This window comes from Phoxinus phoxinus (genome assembly GCF_949152265.1).
Source record: "Phoxinus phoxinus genome assembly, chromosome: 7".
Lineage (NCBI taxonomy): Eukaryota > Metazoa > Chordata > Actinopteri > Cypriniformes > Leuciscidae > Phoxinus > Phoxinus phoxinus.
In genome coordinates, this window is record NC_136882.1 from 12,691,140 (window position 1) to 12,708,295 (window position 17,156).

Below are 17,156 nucleotides of genomic sequence, written 5' to 3' on the forward strand. Positions count from 1 at the left end.
AGTGTTAACATGTTTAAATATTGCATTTCTCTCTCTTTATTCATTTTGAGGAATACTGAATCTGAAACTGAATCTGTTTTTGAGTAAATCCATGTTCACATTTAGTCTAGAACTACAGTAGCCATCATGTTCACAGCACACACACAACACCTCTGCACTTACTCCCGATGTATCTCGACATGAGGAACGGAGAGTTGTCGGTCTATAAATGGGAAAACAGAAAGAGTAACATATTTTGTTGTAAATTTATAATAATATTTCATTTCAACAAAAATAAAGGGCACACGTTTATTGAATATACTTTATTTTATCGTGATTCATTTATAAAAGACAGTATTGCAGTATTGCTCAATAGATTCAAATAATTTCCATGCATACGAATGAGTCTCATCTTGACATTTTGTTCAGGGTAATTGCATCGCATTGATATCCGTCCTTACAGTGAACGAGATAAGGGTGAGGTAACTGGGACTGTGTTTTTTTTTTTCTCTAGCTATGATTCACCAATCTCTCTCTGCTTGCAGATGAAAGTTTCAAATGAACCGATTTCCTGAAGCAATGGGATGTGCGGTCAAGTGGTGTAATATGAGAATATTAGTCTCATGCAAAGGTAAAAAAAAGGCACAGGCTGAAACAAGAGGCACCAAACCTCATTTTACTCGTGCTTCTGATAGTATCAGCCCTCACAATACTATTCTATAGTATCACATGCATTAAAGGATGAATGACATGCCTAGTGCATCACAGTAAATCAACATCTAATAAAACAGGATTTCTCCGTGTTGTCATGTTGCTCGCGGATTGAAAAAAGGCTTCCAAGTTCATGAGGATTTTCACTACCTTAAGCAAGACAGATGGGGAATCGATTTTCAGAAAGTTTCAGTCTGAATCTCATTTTCTATTAAAATGTTATGGGGATTTTTGTTAACGCCTTGATCAGATCAGGCACTGAATCGCATCATACGAAACAGGCCCTGTTTATGAGAAACCAGTTATGAGTTTCCATCAGCCCTGATGCCCTTTCAATCATTTAGCAAAATAACACATCATGCATTTCAAAAAGTACTCAATGCTACTGGCAGGTCTCATTCTGCTAAACTGATGTGTGTGTAGCTCGGTTCTCCGCTGAATACATCCATCATTCAGACAGAGTCCAAAGTAAACAACAGCATTAAGAGATACACAATCTAATCCATGCCTCAAAATCTTCCGAGTCGTACGCATTTCCCTTCAGATCTTTCAAGAAACAACACGTTCAGATATAAAACAGCGAGCACTGAAACAGTGGACAGCACTCGACGTGCATTTAATTAAAAATACCAGTAAATACAGTTTTTATCTAATCCTCATAGAAATATCATATGGCTTTTTGAAGACTTGGAATATAGCTTACAAGGCATATTGAACACTTGTATGATGTGTTTTGTTTTTTGTTTTTTTTGGTGAAATATAAATTAAATTGCCATTCACTTTCCCTTTTGTTTCATAGAAGAAAATAAAAGAATATAGGGTTTGACAAATAGGGGTGAGTAAATAAAGACAAAAATGTTATTTTCTGGGTGAAATTGTGAATAGACAGGTATAGTTTATATATCTGTGAATTTAGACAGATATTTTAATAGCATCTCCTAATATGCGCCATCGACTGAAAACATTCCTATAGAAGTATCCGTGCAAATCTTTCCTATATTTAAATGTTTTTCATAGAAATGTATGTAGGTAAATATTGCTGTTTCTCACTGTGTATTGTTGCACCTATATAAAAATGATTAAATATTGTTCCTTGAGGTCATTTAGTAAAAAAAATATATATAAGCGATATGCACCATTGCTCAGTCCGTGCAAAGTTATTTTATGTTTCATTATGATTCATGAGTTCATTTCTTACTTTTCAGTCTTGCTAGAAACTCTAAATTAAATATGTAAAAAATAAATGTACTTAGATGCAATAATGTAAATAAATTAAATTAAATTAGTTTAAAAAGACACCCTTGCAGGTGAATATATAAAAAATGTAACTGCATAATAATCAAGTGCAAAATGCCGCAGTACAATTTAGAAGATTATAGGTAAAAAATGTAGTTAGAAATATTCGGCTACAGTAACATTGCCCTGTGGGAGGTGAAGGAACAAGGTAAAGGGAATCTAAATGCATAGTTATCATTTCCAGGGTACATGTGTCATCTCCGCTGCATGTGTTCGACAGAAACACAGTGATAGAGTCATCATGTGCGTGAGAAAGTGGTTTAGTTCAGTTTGTGCTGTTTATAGACCAGTCGTAGGGCAGATAGCTCACTTTGACCTTTCCTTCCGACAGCAGAGACTGTAGATTCCTCTTCTTCTCGGACGCTCCCATATGATCAGACACCCAGTTCAGCAGCTGAAAAACAAAACATTACAAGCGGATCTTTAAAGAGGACCTTTTTTTACATGTTCAACTTTCTTTAGTGAGTAATGTTGCTGTTTGAGCATGAAGAAGGTCATGCTCTTCAAAGCAAACAAAGGTCTATAAAGCTCTAAAGGGAGTTATTCTCTATATTAGTAAGCGCTGTTTCTGAACTCCCTGAAATGACTCGATTGTAGTCTTGAGTCTTCTTCTGAAAATTTAAACGTTGCAGTATCCCTGATTTAAATCAGGATAAGAACTGATAAGAATGTAAAATGTGTACCTTCCTTGAAATGCAATGCAAGTCGGTTTGGATAAAAGCATCTGCCAAATGCATAAAAATGTAAATGTAAAAAATTATTCCCACTTAAGGCTCAAAGTGAGGCCTGGTTGAGTTGCATTAGACGCGTGTTGAAACTTGCGCTTATGGAAAGGGGCACGACATTTCCCAAACGCGCTTGAAGTGGTTGACCAGTCATTCATCACAACACACTGATCCAGCCAACCAATCAGAGCACACTGCGCTGGAAGGAGAGGCTTCATATATACAGGAACTAAACAGAGCGTAACTGACAGACTGGGAACAGAGGAGCTGCAACAATGAATAATATGTGGAAAAATAATGTGTTTTTTGAACATTCAAGCATGAAAACATATTCTAGTAGACCCCAAAAACAAAATCAACATTTTTGTAAAAGGGCATAATATGTCCTCTTTAAAGACAGACCCAAAACAAGCTCCCCAACCACTTGCACTGTATGGAAAAGAGCAGCTTGGAAATTCTGCGAAATATCTCCTTTAGCGTTATACAGAAAGAAAGATGTAACATTATGCGAGTAAAATATTTATTTTGGTGTGAATTATCACTTAAAGGAGAACTCCGGTCAATTTTAACATTGAGCTAATTTTTTTGTAGATTTGGAGTGCTGTCAATACAGAGAACAACGACAAAAATCAGTGTTGCCTACACCGTGTTATCCTCTTTTTAAAATGTACATCCTGTTGACTTCAATGGGGCAAGTTTTAAACTTAACCAGTTCTTAGTCTTAACATCCTTGATGTGTCATACAAGTGCCCAGCCATGTTGAGTGATTCCTTCAGAGTGAACACGAGTGAATCTGACTGCAGTAGATGTGAAAGATATGAATAAAAATTATGTTATTTCAGCCAGCGCAATACCTGTATTTACTTCCTGTTTTCGGTCGAAGTCCAAAGTAGTCGATTGTCGAGTTCACGCGCATAGGTTTAGTTACTTATGATCACGCGCGTGAACTCGACAATCGACTACTTTGGACTTCGACCGAAAACAGGAAGTAAATACAGGTATTGCGCTGGCTGAAATAACATAATTTTTATTCATATCTTTCACATCTACTGCAGTCAGATTCACCGTGTCAACTCAAAAGAATCACTCACATGGCTGGGCACTTGTAATGACACATTAAGAATGCTAAAAGCAGGTTTAAAACTTGCCCCATTGAAGTCAACAGGGTGCAAATTTTGAAAAGAGGATAACACGGTGTAGGCAACACCGATTTTTGTCGTTGTTCTCTGTATTGACAGCACTCCAAATCTACAAAAAAATTAGCTCAATGTTAAAATTGTTCTCCTTTAACATCGTCTTCCATGTCCATGAATTGAGAGTTAAGATATATTTTAGTTATACCTTCTCATCAGTGCCTCCAAAGTCTTCCTTGTACCACTTAAAGATGTGGCTGAGTTTCACCTCTCGCCCCACGCTGTCAATCACGCAGCTGTCGTCATTCTCCAAGAACGCTTCCGCTGCGGTACGCAACTGACCATCAATGTCCTGATGTGAGACATGCATGGAAATTTAAACACAATATGCTTTTTACACTGTCAGAAAGAATGTATAGACATGTATAGAGCGTGGTGTAAATGAGAGTCCTTCGGGTATTAACCTGTGGTGTGTATGTCTTTATTGGAGGGCAGCTCTTTGCGCCACAGTTCAGTGCGAAATGAATGAGAGGCTCAACGTCAGGAAGCGCCACCTAGTGGATGAAGACACACATTACTGCTGTTAATAGCATTCTCAGATATCCTTTACTCCAGTGTTTCCCAGCATTTCTTGTCTCAAGAACCCCCACGGTTTCAGAACACCACTGTTCTGAGGTCAGTAAGATTTTTTTTATGTTTTTGAAAGTCTCTTATGCTCACCAAGGCTGCATTTATTTGATCAAACATACAGTGAAAACAGCAATATTGTTAAATATTATTACAACTTAAAATAGGTAATTATTATCAATGTTAAAACAGTTGTGAAACATTTTTGGGGATTATTTGATGAATAGAAAGTTTAAAAGAACAGCATTTGTTTGAAATAGTAATATTTTGCACCATTATAAATGTCTTTACTGTCACTTTTGAATAAAAGTATTAATTTCTTCATAAATAATTTAAAATCTTACTGACTACAAACATTTGAACTGTCTGGATATACTGGTATCATATACATCAAATATTTGTCTCGGGTTCCAAACAATCTTAATCAAAATGCAAAAAATATATATATTTAAAATAATAATAAAATATAAATAAATAAAAACATTAAACTGAAATAATATTCTTAAATTTATTTATATTTATGACATATACCATATAAGTATCAGAGGTACATATTATCTTAGACAGAAAGTCAAAAAAGTTGCGAATCACTGGGTTAAGCCATTAATTACAAATAAATTACAGTTAATTGTTTTTAATCTTTTTGAACTGTTATTATTTTTGACAGGCCTTATATCTGTGGTAATTTCTGTTTAATTAAGCCATAATTTCGGATTAATAAAGCAAAACAAAATATTTCCAAATACACCTAGAAACCTGCATAGGTAAACACAAAATCAGAATTGACTTTTGACCCCTGACACACAGCACAGCAAGCAACTTTCCAACGAGAAACACAGCAACATTAATAATATTAACAATCATATTATAATGAGGAATGAGCTTATACAGAACAAACCGCTCATCCTCTTCCTGGGATACCTGCAGTCGAGGGTCGTTCCTGGAAAAGGGCTTCATGATTTGTGCCACCCCTTTTCGATTTCCTCGAAGCACCCCATTTTCAATATCCTGCAGCGTGAACACCTCACCACCAATGAGGTAGCTCACATAGTTGAAGAACTGGAAAACAAGACAACAAATGTCCAACCACTGAAATAATTTCATCATCCCCCACCCCTCACACTTTACAATAAATTTTTTCTCCTCGTCTCTTACCCGGTACCTTTGCCATATGTTTTTGGGGAAGCCCAGACGCAGGTTCCCGTGGATGACGAGGGCGTTGTAGATGTTGATGAAGAAGGCCAGTTTCTCTTCTCGACTCATGGACAGCAGCTCCACGCGCTGAAGCTGGACAGCTAGATCACAGTAGCGCTCGAAGTACAGGCTCCGGGACATGGCCTTGTAATCAACTGTCTGGTCAAGAGTGGAGACCCACATGGTCACAATGACACATACTTTACGTATTTAAAACATAATGCGGTGGAACGCTCCTTAGGTCATTCTAATGTCTGAGTGCATGTAGTGTTCATGTCTGTGGCGAATCCATTGAGCATGGTCACAGCCATTTGATATGATGTGATGAGATGGGGAAACGGTGTGTTACCTTGCCATCTTCAGAGAGGTGATCAGAGTAGAGCTTCAGGATCAGGTTCCTCAGTGCCTCCGAGAGCTCCCACGCTGCACAGGGCAAGTGTCACAAAAAAAGACTGAATGAAACAACCAAACACAAAAGGCCATAGATATACTTTTTCTTTTAAAACAAGATTTGAGTTTCCTGAAAGAATTTCCAAAGCTTGTAAGGCAGCAAAAGAACAGTGTTAAAGTTGTAAGCAAGTTTAGGTTTCGGTCTAAATGAAATGCAGCATCAGAGCCGGTTTAATTTATGCAAATAAATTTAAGACAGAGGACCAATTGAAATTCAGTATGCAAGTATTACGAAGAAGTCATTGTTGTCCGTGAATGCTGAACAATCAAATTATGTAATATAATAAATTGTAGATTTCTTTAAACATTTTATAAATAGGGCTACACAATTATGACATTATAATTACGGTATATCTAAAAAAGGTTGGGGTCAGTTTTTTGAAAAAGTAATTCAAACTTTTATTCAGCAAGGATGCATTAAACTGAACAAAAGTGACAGAAAATACATTTATAATGTAAAATAAATAAATAATTAATTAATAATGAATGCTGTTCTTCTGAGCTTTCTATTGATCAAAGAACCCTGAAAAAAAAATTGCATCATGGTGTCCACAAAAATACTAAGCAGCATACTTTTTTTTCAACATTGATTATAATAATTAGAATGAATTCTGAAGGATCATGTGACGTTGAGGACTGGAGTAATGATGCTGAACCCTTTAAAATATATTCAAACTTTTTTAAAATTCTAATAATAATCCTGTTTCTACTGTATTGCTGACCAAATACATACAGCCTTAATGAGCATAAGAGACTTCTTTTAAAAACTTGAAATAATCGTACAGACTCCAAACTTTTGAACGGTATTAAATCAGATTTACATAGCGTTTCTGCAACAGGCATGTTAAAATGCTCAGCATCTGCAAAAAAATATGTTCCACGTTTAGCAGCACATTTTGATGCCACGTGCACGGCATAGACTTTAATGGAACGCTAAATGACACTTGTCATGATTAATTCATCGCGCACCTGTAACCGTAACCTTGATTATTCAATTTAAATAATCAAGGCCTAATCACAAAAACTAAAAATAGAAGCACACTGAGAGTGTGACTGAGAAGAGCATCAAGAGAGCAATATTTATTATTGTCTGTACGTATATCTTATTTTATTTCAATTACTGAAAATGAGTTTTAGTAAGAAATAACAACATAGCTGAGCTATTTCTAAAGCTTACTTGAAATCCTTTAAGATCACCTTGGAAGCCAGTCACTCTACCAGTTTCTGTTTACTACTGTACACACCTACAGTGCCGCCCGTTTAGTCATCACTGACAGGGTAGCAAGGTTTTACAGGTTCCACAGAGAGTCACAACTAGTCCCACACAGATGTTGTCCTAGTAACAACTAACATGTTTGTGGCGTGATGACAATTAATGTTAAACCCAAATAAATTCCTTCATTGTTTTAGTTCTTGTGAAACCCTAAGGGCACCCTTCTCACTCCAGGTGAAGATGTTCCTGTAGAAACAGCTCCGGTGATATGGAAAAAAAAAACCTTGCCCAGTCACACATTTAGTTTCAAGATCCACAATTTGCACATGGAGCCGCATTGAGATCACAATATCTATTGGAATTACCCATGCAGGGCCTTAAAAATGAACATACCAAAAGAAAAGTTTGTTAGTAACCAGAATCTAAAAAGAATATAATGATATCTTTAATACTTCTTGAGCTACAGGCATACAAACTTTATACTTTTGGAACTCAGACATGCATGTTCTATGCAATTGTTTTGATAGAAGGAAATGACATAAAGTTCTAGTTTAACATTATTTGTTTTTCAGAAATTCCTCTTTAAAACAAAAAACTATAAGCTGTATGCAAAGTGAACAATTGACTCATGAAGCCACATTGCGATCCCCATTATCTCTGGCATTTAATCATATAGAGCTTTACAAATAGAAGATATATAAAAAGAAAAGTTTGTTGAGAACCAAAATCTAAAAGGATATTAAGATATCTTCAATCCTACTTGAGCTACAAGCATGCAAACTTTGGGGGGGCTGTTTCCATTTTTGAACTGTCACCATTGGCATATAATGCAAGTTGCAACAAGGATTGATTAAGTCAACAGATTTTACTCACAGTCCTGCATACCTATGTGTAAAAATAACAATATGATGCTGCCATCTTTTTAACATTTCACACTGCACACTTTTGGCACCGCAGTGCAGGGTTAAAGTGGGGTTAAGAACGACGATAACCCGGGGTTAAGCTCAGTGTGAAAGCCCTTGTCAGTACTAACCTCCATCAGTCTCAGTGCTATTTTCCACAGGCACGGGTGGAGCGTCCAGCGGCACGGGTTCCTCTCTGACCGACAGGACAAGACGTTTCAGCCGCTCAGGATTCTAACAGACACAAAAAGGCATATTTTTGTGAGGTTCAGACTTATTTCCGAGAAGCAAATATCAAGCCAGAGGTTAGTCAATAGTGAAAACACTAGTGATGAGTTGATCATGAACGACTCGGATATGACATTAAATATGACTCGGAAACAACCAGTTGTCTCAGAGAGTGATTCGTTCATCTTGTGTTGACCGTGCATGCGTAATATACCATAGCCTAGGTTCTGTACAGGACACAGAAATAACTAGTTCACCTCCCGAGACTTCGGGTCTGAGAGTCATTCGTTCTTTTTTCACGTGACGTGACAGTCGTATTGGAAACAGAAATTAATAAATAACTCCCAACCTTCCTTACAAACAAACAAACGCGTAGTTCGTTTTTTTATTTTTAGTCTCAGTTACGTGATGTGTTTCTGATCTCAAATTTCTTACAAAATTAAATAAATACATTTCTGTCATTATGGGGGTTTTTTTCCATAAAAATTTCTTATTCTAAATGTGATCAATGTTTGCGTAAGTTTATGTGTTGGGGAATTTGGCAATTAACATGTAACATTTTTATTATATTGAAATTAATGAAATGACTTGGGAAAAAAAAGATTAGTTCATTTTGCTGATCGAGACTGAAAGATCCGAGTCAGTGAAATGATCCGAACTTCCCATCACTAGAAATCCCACACCAGTTAGTTTGTTATCTCACCAGATTCTGGAGGTCCTCGTTGTTTCCAACATAAAGATTATTGAAGAATATCTGGGGTACGGCACTGTGACCGGTGAGCTCCTTCACTCGCGCCCTTATTTCTCCATGCTTGTCCACATCCACCTCACACACAGGCACACCGAGTGTTCGCAGAGTAGCTTTGGCCTGTGTGCAGTGTGGACAGCCTGGCACTGAGTACACCGTTACCCGTCCCTTCATGATCGGCCTGTCCTCCACCATCACAGCACCTGAATCACAACATTTGAAAATGGTCACATATGAATTCCCTGAGCATTTCTAAAAAGATTTGGTCTAACTTACCTGAATAGTTGTTAATGACTTTAAGCATTAGAGGCAAAAATCCTGCATTAAGACCAAAAAATTATATAAAATTAACTCAATTTAACTGCAAAAATGTCACATTTAGGTGTCTATATTTTGTGTGCATAATTGCTACAAAATGGCAAAATCACGCAAAGCAAGGTTTTCAGTGGGATTTTAGTACGCCTATACAGTACTTCTTGTTTATTATAGTAGACCTATAATGTGCTTTTGTCATTATTATTATTATTATTTTTTTTTATTTTTTTATTAACATTTCTACTTAGCTTTAATTTATTTTATTTCAGTAATTTTAGTACTTCAACTTTTTTTTCACCAGCGTTCATGAGGCATGTTGGTCGTTGCAAAAATAGCAAAAGTCCAAAATATGATCGGGGAATATGATTCGAACTCATATTCGATCCTCGTGTTGACAAATATTTTCTGAATAAACTTCTCCGTTTACTGCTTGTTTGTTAAAAATAAATAAATAGAAATTTACTTCCAGAAAATTTTGTTTGAATTTGAAGCAAAAGAAGGACCTTTCTTTAAAAACAAAAGAAATTCTGAGAATTTCTGCCTACATACCGTAATGTTCCCCCTGTAAAACCATAATAAATACATTTATTTTTATTTAATTCCACGTACTTTGAAACTGTTTGAACTTGACGACAGTGGTGGCTAATGCACTATCAATAGCAGCAACAACAGTGGCTGTGCATTTTGAAGGTAACTGTGGTAAACGTTTAGGAAAGACTAGAAATACTAAGCATCACTAGTAATAATAATAGAGGAAGCGAATTCTGCACTGTGCCAGAAAAAACGACGAGGTCGACAATAACATTGCTGAAGCTAATACAAAAGTATCCACACTGCGTACACGTTTTTTTCTGGACGTACCTTTTCTCCACCGTCAAGACTTAGACTTTGTAACCCGATGATGATGACAGGTAACCGGGTTTGCTGAGTGGGCAAATTTCGACTCGCTGTAGTGAGTAAATGATTGAACATTGTTATGCAATGTCACTGCGCACTTTAATGCTTTTACTCAGAGCAAATATATTCACCTACAGCTGCATGACTCTTGAATAACTGAGAGAAGAAGATATCAGGACAGCAGAGGGAGCAGCATCATCCTCCTTACAGCAATGTGAAATCAGCACTCAACAAGCCAATAATAATTTATAAGCCTATAATTGTGTATGTATATTTAGAAACATTGGCTCATTATAGTTTGTAATGGCTCATTCAAAGAAAAAAAAATTGTCTAATTTTAAAAAGTAACTAATTGAATTTAAATGTTTGACTTGTACTGCATGCATAGAGTCTTTTATTTTGAAATATTTTAGTTGAGTTGGTCAACGGAAGTCTCGCGGTGTTTCGTGTTTCACGCTGCTCTTGTTGTCGTCATCGTCGTCATCAACGCCCCACCGGACTGAATGAGGAAGTAGGGAAAGAGACGGTCGCTAAAGACAACGCTGAACGGAGAGAGTCGGTGGATGCGGTAAGACCTCCAGGCAGGGCTGTTTTAAATTAAGTGTGTGCTTTTATATCTTTGACAAACGGTATCTCGGCATGCTATCGATCACATCCTATAAATAAACGTGTTCTTCCAACGACGTATAGAGGATGCGATAGATCATCACACTAAATTATATGTGTATAAGTTAGACTACATACTCTTATTTGAATGTTTTTGAGTGTTTATGACCTGGTTTAGTTGTAGTTTAGCCCAGTATCAGAGGTTTTGCTGTCGGTCTCTGATCATAGACGCCGGTTCTGGTTGTACAGTAGCAACCACGTTACGAGTCACGTCATTTATGAGCTTTGACAGGTCAAACAAACGCGTTGACATTTCCTCAAGATGAGAGGCCTGATAATGTGCTGTAAATGAGCAGTAGAGTGATTATGTAATTGTTTAACGATAGTTTGTTCACTTCTCTTTCAGTCTTTCATTCTTTCTTCTTTTTTTTATAGGATATTTGAGACTACGGACGCGACTCTTCAATCTTCATAATGGGTTCTTGTGTCTTTCTGAGCACATCACAAGGTCCCTTTGCTCAGAGATGGATCTTGTGACCATATGTCTACAGGCATCCTGCCTAACATCTTTATGAGATTTTCTAATCGGCTGTATTACACTCATACACACACAAATATACACAAGCATGGCACCAGTCCCACCTGGCGTCCGCTTCCTGGCCTCCTTCAATAGAGACCAGTGGTGAGTTTATCTCTTTTATCAATATTTGCATGTGTATTTGGGATTGATGATCCCCAAGCCCAGTTTTCCCACAGAGATAATAGGGTCGGTTTCCTGTTCAAGGTTTACATTAAGCCCGGACTAGACCTTAGTTATATTAGGACTTTTCAGTAGTTTTTACAAACATACCTTACAAAAAAAAATTCTGGTGTGCATCTTGAGACAAAACAATGCAAATTATATATTTTAAGATATGTCAGTGCAAGCTGTTTTAAGTTAAGACAGCTCAAACATGTATTTTAGTCTGGGACTAGACTTAAACCCTGTCCAGGAAACCACCCCATAATGTCTGTCATTATAAATCTACAGTTCCAGTATTTGCATGTTTGTTTGTTTTACACTTGAAAGCTAAGTTGAGATAGTCTTTTCTTCCCTATTGTGAGTGACATTATGTACAAGTAAAACGGCTTCTCGAACAAGAAACAATTTGATTTTCTTCATCGGAATTTGATTGTATGGTTGTGGTTTGCAATTGGTCGATATTATGTGAGTGACAGGTTGTCTCGCCCCTCACATCATTCGAGAAGAGAAGAGATGTCGCTGTTATTTTAATTGGATTACAAGGGCACATAAATAAAATAAAATTACGTGCACGGATAAATCATTTCTAATATATAAGAATAGTTCAATTTGATTTCATATTGACTTTAAATATTTGTTTTAATTTGACTGATTTCATCTGTCAGTAAAAGTATTTAAGTTCAACATGTTTTATCCATTCTGCACAATTCCACCAATTTTTCCACAAAAATGTGAGAAGAATCTGCCATTTTCTCTGGGCCTGCTAAGCAGACATTAGCTGATATGTGCTGGAGCCTGGAGAATACAATAGAGTAGAATAAACATCTAATGTCTCCTGTATTAAATTAAATACAAGCTTCAATACGGCATTCTGTAATAAACTCGTTACAGACATCAGTCTTTCTGTTGATCATGGTCGCTGAATAACGTGTCTGTACATATATACACGCCTCTCTGTATTTGATCACGTCTTATCTGCATTCCATTGCATGTCTGCGTCATCTACTCCATTTCAGGATTGATTGTGAAAAATCGGGTTTAGCGAGTTCTATAATAGGGACACACAGGCTAGACTAGATGTGTTTACATTCCTGTGCACTGCACTGTAAAACAAAGTAGAAGGACATTTCCAAAACTCCCTGCATGACACATCACGGATGTTTATATATTTTTATCATTTTTATCATGGTGGTTATCAGTACATAAAAAAAATAAAATAAAAAAAAAGTGTATTAAAGGGATAGTTCACCCTCAAGTTGTTCCAAACCTGTATGAGTTTTTTCTTCTTCTGCTGAACACAATAGAAGATATTTAGAAAAATGTTGCTAGTCAAACAGTTGAATTACCAACATTCTTCAAAATGTCTTCTATTGTGTTCAGCAGAAGAAGAAACACAATTTCATGCCAGCCGCATGCGCTCAGTATTTGTATGCGTGTTTGTTTTGGGATGCAGTCTATCTCAAATCTCATGAAATTTCACTGTAAAATGTCCTTATTTCCTTGTCCTTATTGACCGTTGCCATGTTTTCTATACACAGGTACAGGGCCTTCACATTTGCTCTCACTTTCCTGCTCTACACAAGTTTCCATCTATCCAGGAAGCCCATCAGCATTGTCAAGGTAACACGACCCCCGTCACATTCAACAAACCCTGTAAAAGAACACATGCTGGAGGAAACATGCACAATCACTGACACCTCTACTATATACAGTATATATATATATATATATATACATACACATATACACACACTTTATAGCGGATCTTAACTGTTTGATTGCTTGTATTGTTGCGAAATGCAAATTATTATCGCACATATTACAAAATGTGACTAAGGCATGAAGCAGGGTTATTATCGTGAGCTAAAACTATTAAAATATTTCTGTTAATTGAAATAAATCTGAAATACAAAAATATAAATATTAGTTCAACTTAACGAAAATTTGAAATGTTGCCTTGGCAAAAACCTGGAATAATTTTAAGATCAAGCAATACAATTATTAACTGGAAATAACTAAAATTAAAGCACAATTTTTTTGAAGAATAAAAACAAATGACATAAATAGTAATATAATAAAAAATATTAAGACACAAGCACATAACAAAATTACTAAAATTAACATGAAAATTTAAATTATTCGTATAAAAGCTAATTTGAAATATGAATAAAACAAATGTAATAATTCACAAAATAAATACTAAAATAACACTGGCAACAAGATATAAACAAGAAAATCATAATTTTCTGTTAAGCTGCTTTGAAACATTGTGTATTATAAAAAGCGCTACACAGATTTTTTTTTTTGTATCTTTTATTAACATTATATATATTTTTTTTTTTTTGGGGGGGGGGGTTTGTGTGTTTTTTTGTGCGTGTGTATATATAGATAGAACAGAACTGAAATAAGAACCAGAATTCAGTTGTTGTTTTTTTCATCTCTGCATAAACCGTACAGACAACATTATATTGCTCAGAGGGGGCATGATCAAATAAATTTGTACTAGCTATTATCGGCAGTCCTTGTGCTTACTGGAACTCGTTTTCTGTCACATATTAACTCATTTATCTGAGTATAATCCAGAAGTGTGTGGCACTCAGCCATCTAACCATGTTGGACTTTCTGTAGTCAGCCTTAATATCCAGTCATGTCCTGTGTCAACTGCATGCACTGCCAGCGATGAGTTCATGTTGTGTTGTGTATGTGTCTGTGTAGAGTGAGCTGCATAAGAACTGCTCTCACATCATGGAGGTTCCTACAGAGAGCGGCCGGCAGCCTAGACTTCACACAGACCTAGACTGCAGCTGGAAACCATTCGGTAACATTAGACTAGATTCAAGCAATATCTGTATCTATCACTTTCAGTCAGTGCATTACATGTTTGGCATTTCTGTGTTTCAATCTCTATAGACAGAAGCAACTATAAGCAGTTGCTCGGAGCAATGGATTATTCTTTCCTGTGTGCTTATGCCATAGGCATGTATCTCAGGTAAGAACATATACAAAAACACTCTAATATTTATGTATTTGCTTTAAAATTACTTAAAAGTGTGTGTTTTTTTCTTCTTCCCCCAAACCCATAAGACTTTTGTTTATCTTCGGATAACAAATAAAGTTTTTTTTAATGAAACCTGAAATCTCCATTGAAAGTCCAATCCTACCAAATTCATTAACCAAGTTAATTTAGACATTGTTAAAGTAATCCATATGAATTGAGAGGTTTATTTCAAGATTTAATTTAGGCGCACTAAATTAATTTAGGATTTAGGACATCAATTATGGTAAACGGAAGCTCATGCATGCTTTAACGTGCGACTTCTTTATGAACTTTTTGAAGCATTAAAGTTTTGGTGGAATGGACCTTCAATGGAGGAACAGAAATCTCAGGTTTCATTAAAAAGATATTTGTGTTTCCATTCCAAGATGAACGAAAGTCGTATGCGGTTTGGAACGGCATGAGAGTGAGTAAGCAATGACAGAATTTTCATTTTTGGATGAACTATCCCTTTACACAATATTCAAAACTTAAGGAAGAATTATATTTTAATTGTCAGTGAACTTAATGGTGCAGGAAGTGATTTCTGAGAAACACTGTTGATATTTACAATCAACCCAAACAAACACAATCTTCCCTTCATTGCTCCGCCCCCAAAATGCACGTACACGCAATGCAAAAGTGAATGTCTTTTCATCATAGCTGAAGCGAGGCAAAATAAAGCAAAGATGGCGAATGAACAACAAGGTAGGACTAAAAATGAACATGCAGTACTCAAGAGTATTCTCTAATGACACTCAAACTGTCCAAAACCAATGTTACTCGCGTATGGAGCTGAAACAATGCAACCTCTGCATCTGTTTTCAGGCCTTCATGCTTAGATCTCTACAGCGCTGGAAAGCTTTTCTAATATTAAACTCTGATCCTAAAGCTCTGGGCTGATCACAACTCTTCTTTTCCCAGTGATATTCCTTTTTTTTCTCTTTTGTAATGTCTCTCTTTCTACAGTCTTTCTTCAAATCTCCCTCTTGCTCACTCTCTCTCTCCTCCCCCATCATGAGTGGACACGCTCCCTACTGCTGATTGGCTCACTCTCTCTCCTCCCCTATCATGAGTGGACACGCCCCCTACTGCTGAATGGCTCTCTCTCTCCTCCCCCATCATGAGTGGACACGCCCCCTACTGCTGAATGGCTCTCTCTCTCCTCCCCCATCATGAGTGGACACGCCCCCTACTGCTGAATGGCTCTCTCTCTCCTCCCCCATCATGAGTGGACACGCCCCCTACTGCTGAATGGCTCTCTCTCTCCTCCCCCATCATGAGTGGACACGCCCCCTACTGCTGAATGGCTCACTCTCTCTCCTCCCCCATCATGAGTGGACACGCCCCCTACTACTGAATGGCTCACTCTCTCTCCTCCCCCATCATGAGTGGACACGCCCCCTACTGCTGAATGGCTCACTCTCTCTCCTCCCCCATCATGAGTGGACACGCCCCCTACTACTGAATGGCTCACTCTCTCTCCTCCCCCATCATGAGTGGACACGCCCCCTACTGCTGAATGGCTCACTCTCTCTCCTCCCCCATCATGAGTGGACACGCCCCCTACTACTGAATGGCTCACTCTCTCTCCTCCCCCATCATGAGTGGACACGCCCCCTACTGCTGAATGGCTCACTCTCTCTCCTCCCCCATCATGAGTGGACACGCCCCTTACTACTGAATGGCTCACTCTCTCTCCTCCCCCATCACGAGTGGACACGCCCCCTACTGCTGAATGGCTCACTCTCTCTCCTCCCCCATCATGAGTGGACACGCCCCCTACTGCTGAATGGCTCACTCTCTCCTCCCCCATCTTGAGTGGACACGCCCCCTACTGCTGATTGGCTCACTCTCTCTCTCTCCTCCCCCATCATGAGTGGACACGCCCCCTACTGCTGAATGGCTCACTCTCTCTCCTCCCCCATCATGAGTGGACACGCCCCCTACTGCTGAATGGCTCACTCTCTCCTCCCCCATCTTGAGTGGACACGCCCCCTACTGCTGAATGGCTCACTCTCTCCTCCCCCATCATGAGTGGACACACCCCCTACTGCTGAATGGCTCTCTCTCTCCTCCCCCATCTTGAGTGGACACGCCCCCTACTGCTGATTGGCTCACTCTCTCTCTCTCCTCCCCCATCTTGAGTGGACACGCCCCCTACTGCTGATTGGCTACAAGTGTGTTGATGCTCGGTCCGATCCACTTTCAACAGCGTTTCTTGAATCGCTTACTGCACTTTAAAGGAATAATTCTATTTGATGTAATATAACGAAATAGTAACAAACAGCAATATGTATCCATGTATATGTTTACTAAAATATTTGAATACATAAATATGCATTATTTAATCAAA

At 37.7% G+C, this 17,156-nt stretch overlaps 2 protein-coding genes across 13 annotated transcripts in view; one reads left to right on the forward strand and one right to left on the reverse strand.

Annotated features, from left to right (window-relative positions):
* On the reverse strand, positions 1–10,903 carry LOC307001383 (uncharacterized protein). Of its 11 annotated transcripts, none has more exons than XM_079617813.1 (11): positions 10,554–10,842; positions 10,383–10,468; positions 9,162–9,409; positions 8,362–8,464; positions 6,015–6,088; positions 5,627–5,824; positions 5,393–5,530; positions 4,309–4,398; positions 4,053–4,196; positions 2,297–2,380; positions 1–202 (listed from the first exon to the last, which is right to left on the reverse strand). In XM_079617813.1, the coding sequence occupies exons 3-11, from the start codon at positions 9,399–9,401 to the stop codon at positions 131–133; spliced, it is 1,143 nt and encodes a 380-aa protein (XP_079473939.1). In that variant the 5' UTR covers positions 9,402–9,409; positions 10,383–10,468; positions 10,554–10,842; the 3' UTR covers positions 1–130. The 11 variants fall into 11 exon arrangements, with proteins under 11 accessions (XP_079473939.1, XP_079473938.1, XP_079473931.1 ...); XM_079617805.1 differs by lacking the exons at positions 10,383–10,468; positions 10,554–10,842 and adding exons at positions 9,483–9,524; positions 10,297–10,378 and having other exon boundaries at positions 7–202; XM_079617808.1 differs by lacking the exon at positions 1–202 and adding an exon at positions 9,483–9,524 and having other exon boundaries at positions 1,493–2,380; positions 10,554–10,647.
* slc37a1 (solute carrier family 37 member 1) overlaps positions 10,867–17,156 on the forward strand; it is a 20,377-nt gene continuing 14,087 nt past the window's right edge. For both annotated transcript variants that reach the window (XM_079617778.1, XM_079617779.1), the window contains exons 1-5: positions 10,867–10,986; positions 11,460–11,706; positions 13,305–13,386; positions 14,482–14,584; positions 14,677–14,755. In XM_079617778.1, coding sequence (XP_079473904.1) covers positions 11,651–11,706; positions 13,305–13,386; positions 14,482–14,584; positions 14,677–14,755 — 320 coding nt within the window. In that variant the 5' untranslated portion in view covers positions 10,867–10,986; positions 11,460–11,650. The remainder of the gene's footprint in view (positions 10,987–11,459; positions 11,707–13,304; positions 13,387–14,481; positions 14,585–14,676; positions 14,756–17,156) is intronic.

Coding starts and splice junctions, on each gene's coding strand:
- LOC307001383 (XM_079617805.1), bottom strand. CDS start 9,510: ATGCTTAAAGTCATTAACAACTATTCAG. Junction 4,197..4,308: donor TAAAGACATACACACCACAG/GTTAATACCCGA, acceptor GTCTCACATCAG/GACATTGATGGTCAGTTGCG. Junction 2,381..4,052: donor TTGGAGGCACTGATGAGAAG/GTATAACTAAAA, acceptor TTTGTTTTTCAG/CTGCTGAACTGGGTGTCTGA.